At 39.4% G+C, this 8,279-nt stretch overlaps 1 protein-coding gene across 1 annotated transcript in view; it reads left to right on the top strand.

The window, feature by feature from the left end:
* The window catches only part of LOC113675116 (allene oxide synthase-lipoxygenase protein), a 9,354-nt gene extending 1,704 nt beyond the window's left edge, over positions 1-7,650 (top strand). Inside the window, 11 exon segments of the mRNA XM_089192219.1 lie at positions 1-80; positions 443-870; positions 1,610-1,798; positions 2,514-2,992; positions 3,085-3,351; positions 3,650-4,143; positions 4,430-4,672; positions 5,199-5,488; positions 6,092-6,308; positions 6,310-6,531; positions 7,001-7,650. Of these exon segments, the coding sequence (XP_089048345.1) occupies positions 1-80; positions 443-870; positions 1,610-1,798; positions 2,514-2,992; positions 3,085-3,351; positions 3,650-4,143; positions 4,430-4,672; positions 5,199-5,488; positions 6,092-6,308; positions 6,310-6,531; positions 7,001-7,180 (3,089 nt within the window). The 3' untranslated portion in view covers positions 7,181-7,650.
* The last annotated feature ends 629 nt before the right edge of the window (positions 7,651-8,279 follow it).

The following is an 8,279-nucleotide window of genomic DNA, read 5'->3' as shown; positions in this document are numbered from 1 at the left end:
GGCGTAATCTCGGATACGAAGTCTACAAAAAAGAGATGGGAGAGGAAATGTTCAAGAAGAAGATAGAGGAATTCGAAAAGGTACGCTTGGAATTTACTTTTCGTCAGACATGCATAACTCGCTTGTAAATAGCCTGGTTTTCATAACATAAAACCATCGGAAGGACTGTGGACTGTGCTTTTCCGACGGAAATTGTTCCATCACATAAAAATCCTTATGTTTCTATTGACGCCGCAAAATTTTCTGTTTCAGTTACTGATTTCGAGAAATCTGCTCCATTAACTTCAAGTAGTAGTCAATTGCGTCCTTTTCCTATGCCACACCTTTTTTGCCTGTCCCTCCCCTCTGTCCAGTAGAATAACTGCACAAGCACATTTGTATCTCAGATTTAAACCAATTATAGCGAGCTGAATTCCTTTTGTTGTGCTGTTTCTTTGGATAGCCTCTTGCTCCACCTGGTTTTTTCTCCCAAAGCAAAATCGCATACGATACCACCAAACTCAAGTTACTCTTCGGCACGAAGGTGTTAATCAAGGGACAGCGGGGCACACATCCCATTGGAGTTGGAGCCGAGGGAATCGCAACTATTGTCTCTAATCCAAAGATTCCACCGTGCGAGTTTTTCACACCGAGACGTTCTTACCCAGTCTGCCTCCGTCATTCGACCATACAGTCCGTGGATGACGTATTGATTGACTTCTGTGGCGGGTCCATAAGATTTGCCGGAAGTGATGATATGGAAAGTCCTTGCGATATTGTTATGGGGACTGGAGAGACAACACCGTTGTGGAGCGCTCAGGCCATTTTTGATGCAGTGAAAGCCAAGATTTCAAAAGATTTGAAAACTTATTTGCTGATAGGACCTGACCAGTAAGTGAGTTGTTGGGCCATTTAAACACTGATTGTGAGGCGGAGGGCTAGTGTTTTCACCTCATTCATTTATTTACTTGCTTTACTATCTGCTATTACATTCATTTAGGGGACAAAGAACCCTAGTTTTCTTTGCCTCTTATATTTGGCTTTTTTACCGAGTTAACAGATACTCTCAACTGGTATACAAGAGGCACCAGTGGATCCGCGTTGAAGTCTGAATAATTTTTGTTCGCTCGATTTCCAGCTTAATATTTACCGAAAGATTATAAATATCTTGCAATAATTTTATTACTTGCATTGAAGTTTAGAGTAGTTTTTACTGACTTTTGTAAAACCAAAATAATCACAATGAGGACTCAAAGTTAAAACAGGTAAACTACCAGTAGCGCGGAAAAACGCAGGCGACTAAGCTATGATTGCTTTCGTTTGTCGTCTGATTTGTAAATCAGAGATTACTTTCTTCTCTCAATTGAAAATTGCTCTCTACGTGAGGATCATTTCGTTACATTAAAAAAAAACGATAAAATAAAGGACATCTTATACGATGAACTTAACTTGTTTAGCTCTACAATCACACAGAAGTATAAAACCAAATCAAATCACACGTGATATGTTGTTTAGCGAAGTGTTAAAAACTTGTAGAAAGGGTTAAAAAAAAAGTCTTAAAAAATATTTTACTTTATTCTAGAATTACGAGAATGTATTTACCATCTTGGATTTACTTTGTCTTAAACAGCCTAAAAGCCAACATTGGGGGCTTGCGCCAGAAGCCTGAATCGTTTTACGACCAGCGTTACTACTCTGAGGCGATTTTCGAATTCAAAGCGTTCGATGGTGTTAAGCGTTACGTCAGATTCCGTATGATGCCCGCTGATGGGCGGCCAGAAACAGGCTTATTGTCAGAGGAAGTCCAGCAGCATCCATGGTGAGGAGTAGAAATATATGAAAATCCTAGCCTGCTTATCTTTGAATCCAATTTTGATAGAATATCTCAAACTGCAACCTTCATTTGTATCTTCCTGAGCTTCCATTAGTATCTCTTGCCTCGTTTAACCGTAGGAAAAGAAATGCATTCGTTTGATTCGTACAGTACTTCCCCATCTTCAAAGTATTGCTTATTGCTATTGGTGGGTGTGGATGGAGACAAGAAAGCATTAGGATAGTATTTTTGGATCCTCATTGTAAACAGATCCCAGAAAACTTTTTCGCATATCAGAGTTAGGTCCGCGTCCTAAGTTTTATACTGATACAAACTGACAACTGGAGATGCGTGTTAGCCAGAGTTATTTAGAATTCAATATATGCTATGCTATTATCTTATTCACGTTCTCTTGTTGCCTTCGAAATGAAGGAGGAATGGGAGATCACTCGTTTAGACGAGGTGACAATTAATTCAATGTGATAACTACCTTTATGTCACTATAGGCAAAACCGAGGTTTATGGCGCGAAAAGTCCAGCTTGTCTTTCTCTCACCAATATTTTAGTCAAGTTGAATTTTATTTTGGGCTAAAAGATTCCATTCAGTGTATTTCCTGCAAATGAAATAACCTAAATTAAAAACAGGATGTAAGTTTTCAAAGTCCGGAATGAACAAACTCTGGTCCAATAAAAGTCTATTGGATATTTTATCTCCTTACAGGATAAATGAAAGGTCACCCGATGAGACCTTACCAATGGACTATCTCAAGCGTGAGTACAGAGGGAGAATTTCCAAGGGACCACTCGACTATAAACTACAGCTGCAACTTCATGAACCTAAGGAAGGTGATGTGCCATGGATACTTCATGTTGGGAGGGAATGGGACGAGGAAACGCACCCGTGGTTAGATTTGGCTGACATCAAAGTGACGTCATTACTGTCTCCAACCGCAACGGAACGCCTGAAGTTTATATATCTAAACCTTCCAGCGTCAATTGGTCTTTTGCCGGCCGTATCTGTTGATGATCCTAATGTTGTTCTTCACATTCGTAACGAAGTGTACCTCTGGTCTCAGAAGCTACGGAAAAACAGATCAAATAAGCTTGTCCCAGAGCACCTCGCGTCCTATCTTATCCGTGTGGAAACTGGATCTCAATCTGGAGCAGGGACGGACGCCTCCATTTCTATTTCGTTGACAGGTGAAGTTACATTTAATATACATGACTTTTTTTTCTTTTTTTGCTTTACACACCAGCCATTTATTTTCTTTTATTTTTCTTTTCCTCTGCAGGTACTAAAGGAAAGACAGATCGTATGAAGTTGGATAACTGGGGCAATGACTTTGAGAGAGGAGACGTTGACGAGTATATGGTAGAAGCGATGGATGTTGGCAAAGTTCTAATGGTGCATCTTCATAACGACCAAGGTGGCTGGTGGTACAAAAATGCTGATTGGTTCGTCAACAAAATTGCGGTGATAAGTTCCACTCAGGATGAACCATTTGAGTTTCCATGTTATCGCTGGGTGCTATCGGATTTGGTAGTATTTGAAGGGAGAGGTAATCTGAAACAAGAGAATAGAAGCTCTCTACATCCTCTTATCCGAAAGCATTGTCCCATCTTTGACCATAAAATTCAAAACTAAAGAAAAGACAAAATGTTTTTCTTTTTTCTCGGGCTATAAGCATGCAGAATAAAACGATAAATTCTCTACAGTTTTTAGCATGTTCATTTTGGCCTCAAATAACATCGGAAGCGAGGGAGGATGCCAACAACATTTTCATCACTTTTAACTACTATGATTGTAAGCCGATGAGGTAACAGCTGTAACAGGTCTCTTTGAACCTTTATTTGCAGCTATTCTTCCATTTAAAGAGCAGCCAGATGCCCTCAAAAGTCAGAGAACTCTTGAAGTGAGAAATCGCAAGGAGCTTTACAAGTGGGGAAATAAGGAAGAGTACAAGTATCTTCCTGGGTATCTTCAAGCTGAGACACACGCCGATATCCCAAGAGATTCACAGTTTTCCGACGAGGCCAGGGGTACCTTAGAGGATAACCAGCGCAAAGCGGCTGTCGACCTCGGTCTTACCTATCTGACTTCTCTTTTCGATAGCTGGGATAATTTTGATGATTTTGAGAAGATCCTCCACAGAGCATGTGATGGTAGCGTACCAAAGATCGTCGAGAATGACCGATGGAAGACCGACAAGGCATTCGGGTCAATGTTCTTAAACGGCGTTAATCCCAACGTTATCCGACGTTGCGAGAAGTTACCGAGTAATTTTCCAGTCACTGAAGAAATGGTGAAGACACTTTTGGATCGTGGAAAGACACTGCAAGAAGAGATGGAGGTACTTCTCTTAAATTGTCCGGAAAAATCTTTATGATAAGTAAGTATTTCACCTGTACGATATGGAAACAATCTTTTTCCTGGATGGAAAGTTATCGTATTCCGTTGCACTTCACTGAAGAAGCTTTTCTAAAATGTATTATCTCAAAATAAAATCTGAATCCTCGAAAGTCATCAAACCAGTGGAAATGTAAACTGAATCAAATATTATAAGATGGAACAGAGATTTATTTTTTCCACCCTCCTAACAATCATTATTTCACACATTGTTTTCTTGTTTTTATAAGGCAGGTCATGTGTACATTGTTGATTACAAGGTGCTTGAAGGAATTCCTGAAAAAAAGGGAAATCACTCGGCCCAACCTTTAGGGCTGCTTTATGTCGATAAATCAGGTGACTTGGTGCCCATCGCCATTCAGTTACTACAGCAACCAGGTGACACCAATCCAATATGGACTCCAAGTGATTTACAATATGATTGGCTGTTGGCAAAGATGTGGCTTCGTTACGCTGACAATACGATTCAGCAGGTATTTCGAAGATCTCAGTATCTCATTACTGAATTATTCTTGTTCATCAATCATTTCTGACCTGTAAGAATAGCTGATTTTTTTTCATTGGGAAAAATCTGACTTTCCTCCAAAGAGGGATGACTTTGATATGGCTTTTGATGACGGTTTTTGGTCTGGTGAAGAAAATAAATAAATAAACACTGAAAAGGGTAGGTTCTGAAATAAGATCCTAGGAAATTCGAAGAGTCAATTAAATATTTAGACTAAATATTTCAGGTTTGTCGTTTGCTCCATCAAAGCCAGAGATTACTTCGATGATTGATAAAAAAAAAAAGATGCGTCGTCTCAATAGCAGTATAGGTTACCTGAATAAATTGTAATTAAACCTTAACAAGAAATGAACTTCAAGGGGTTAAGTCATTTGATTAGATTAGCGAACCTCTATCTTGTCAAATTGACGGAATGACAGAAACCATGAATACTACAAAATACTTGTCTGATCATCTGCTAGGTTTAGAGGTGACCTTTTTCTCCCACTTTACAGAGACTAACTCATCTTCTCGAAACCCACTTGGTAATGGAAGCCTTTGCAGTGGCAGTCTGGCGCCAGTTACCCTCAATTCATCCTGTATTTCAACTCTTATTCCCACACCTTCGCTCCGTGATGGCGATCAACAAGCTTATCAAAGATTCTGCTTTAGCAGAGAATGAACCTTCCAAACAATTGCTGAAGAAAAGTTACCACACGTTCAAGATGAGCATGCTTTCCCCACCCAAGGCGCTTAAAGAGAGAGGTTTGGATGATCCAGATAAATTGCCCAAGTTTTTTTACAGGTGAGTATCCCACTGACCCATAAATGAACTGACTAAGTTTACGAGAGCAATAACTGACATGTAGTCAGGACTTATGGGTTTAACATATTTTGTTAGGTATGAAGCTCCGCAAAGGAGTTAGGTTATCAAGATTTGAGACATTTCATGCGACCTAAGGGAGAAAAAAGAACTGAGACTCGGTGAAATTTAATAAATTTGGTATCTAATTAAATGCATTATTTTTTAGATTTTGATATGTGGGACGCTGAGATATTTCATAGGTTAATCCCAACTTTGAAGTGGAATCAGCTGAGATCCTCTTCGTTTAGTTAAACGCACTGATAGCAGTTTGTGCCGTCAAATATCGTGTCGACAAAGGAACCGCTGGAGAGTTGTAAATTTGTTGTAAAAGTGTTAGAATCTCTTTTCTAGGAGAGTGTACTTCAGACTGGTTGATACACGACTTTTAGTCATTACTTTCGTGATGTTTTTGGCTTTGACATTCATATTAGAGAAAAGAGTTATTTGTAGGTGGTGATTGCTTGACTTGGATTTGTTGGAGATTTGCATAATGTGACGAGCCATTTGTTTCCCGATAAAAGGTATTAAATTTTCTTTTTCTAGGGATGATGCGCTCCTTTTATGGTCAGCCCTCACAACTTTCGTCAAAGACATCATCACCCTTTACTACAAGTCAGATGATGATGTTACTAAGGACGTGGAGCTTCAAGCATGGATTAAAGATTTACATGACAACGGCCTCCCTGTGAGAAAGGGTGACGAGGACCATGAGGTTCCAAGTGCCTTGCAAACACGTGACCAACTTATCGACCTACTCACAGAGCGTGGTCTTCACGTGCTCGTGTCAGCATGCAGCGGTAAACTTTGGTCTTTTGGATGTGTCAGGCTTTATTCCCTTCACTCCCTCCGTGATGCGTAAGCCACCTCCTACTAAGAAAAAGCAGACGTCTCTAAAGACCATTCTTGACACACTGCCAAGCAAGAGTGAGTCCCTTAAACAAGTAGCGTTACTTTACGTGTTGACGCGATATGCCGAGGATGAGGTAAGCTTTATACAAGAATTGCCTCATGAATTTTAGCCTGTATCTTAGTCTATTAGACTATTTAGTACGACTACCGCTAAAAAAATGTAGATAATTCGGTCAAGACTCCAGTTTAAAAACCTAGCTGTCGTAAGTGAAATGGCTTCTCTATTACTTGGGTTTTGCAAAGGTCCTCGAATGTTATAAGGTTCCCTTCCTGTCTTTCCTGCGTCTTTTTCAATGTGCATTAAAACTTTCCATTCCAGAACAACTAACAGAATCAACAGTGTGTGTTCCCGAAATAACTAGCCGTTTTCAATAGAATTAGCATTTGAAAAGATACAGAGAACTCTTTTCTGTTTCGGAACCAATGATTGTTCCCCCTTGCAAGAGGTTCCATTGTGTCGAATTCACAAAGGTAAAAACATCAACGTGTTGAAGTGCAAATTTGCTTCAAGTTTACTAAGGAAAACATCTTTTCCTACCACAGCGTTTTATTGGCGACATTACACACAGCCTTTTGACCGGTGACGAGGAAGATGCTGCAATGAGTCGCTTTCAGACCGTTTTACAAGAGATCTCGGATTCCATCAAGGCCCGCAATGAGTCGTTGGAATTGCCTTACACCTATCTGCTGCCCGAACGAATTCCCGATAGTATTGGCGTCTAAGGCGCTGACAGTATTTGAGGATTTTTTTCAAAAATATCACACAGCGATTTTTGTGTGTTGTTCTGCACGTGCGTCGTGCTGCAGAATGTTTGCCTTTTTCGTAATGCACACCTTAAAACCATAACTTAGCTCTCGTTAAATGTGGAGAGGGTTTGTAGCTGTAAAAGAATATCTTTGGTATGGCAGAGACAATCAGCTTATTATTCGTTCAATTTTGTAGTGTAGTTCTGTGCGTGATCTCAGAATAGAAGTTGTTTTGTAAAACTAAAACAGTCACATTTTGTAAGGTTCCTCTTTTGAGAGGAGCGTTAGAAGCAGTAGTTGTCTTCTATTACAATCGTCATGTCCTAGTCATCCATCATTCAAATTTTTTAGTATTTGAGGATTTTTTTTCAAAAATATCACACAGCGATTTTTGTGTGCCGTTCTGCACGTGTGTCGTTAGATCGAAATATAAAATTGAAAACTTTGTACCTGTTGTTTGTTGTTATCATTAAGTTTCCCCTCTAGGTAAAGTAAGTTTGATTGCTCGGCCTCTTAAACTCTATTTAGAAAATCCACGACCTCTCCAGGAGTCTTCATACAACCTAGTTCCGACTCTATCTGGAGGGTGGTTGTTAATCATAGACGACGCTCGCTGTTTATTTGGGTCATCTAAAGGAAGTCGAAAACAGAAGCACGGCATTTAATTATTTTTACAAAAATGAGACCTATGAAATGAAAGGTAAATGCGTGGGTAGGAAATGGAGTGACAAAGTGGTAAATTCTCATAATGCTTGCACTTTAGTTTGACATTCTCCTTCGTTTTGGATGCATTTGGCTTTACATAAACTTGATAACTAACCTTTTCAAGAACAAAAATTGCTTCTGTGTGAAAATTTACAATGTTGTTTTAATCATTTGATGACACATTTTACTTAGGGAAATCAACAGGATCATTGACATTTGCAAAATCTTTTTTTACATTCTATTTGAACTGTATATTATTTACTTGTTCTGGCACGCTGTTCAGCTTTTGCATTTCTTTTCCTTTCCTGCGGTGATCATATTTCAGATTTCTGGGGTCGAAAATGATCCGTTTTCATTTCCTTTCTGTAAG

Source organism: Pocillopora damicornis, chromosome 13 (assembly GCF_964200805.1).
Source record: "Pocillopora damicornis chromosome 13, jaPocDami1.2, whole genome shotgun sequence".
Taxonomy (NCBI): Eukaryota; Metazoa; Cnidaria; class Anthozoa; order Scleractinia; family Pocilloporidae; genus Pocillopora; species Pocillopora damicornis.
Note: the sequence above shows the minus strand (reverse complement) of the source record. Positions and strands in the feature narration are given on the sequence as shown.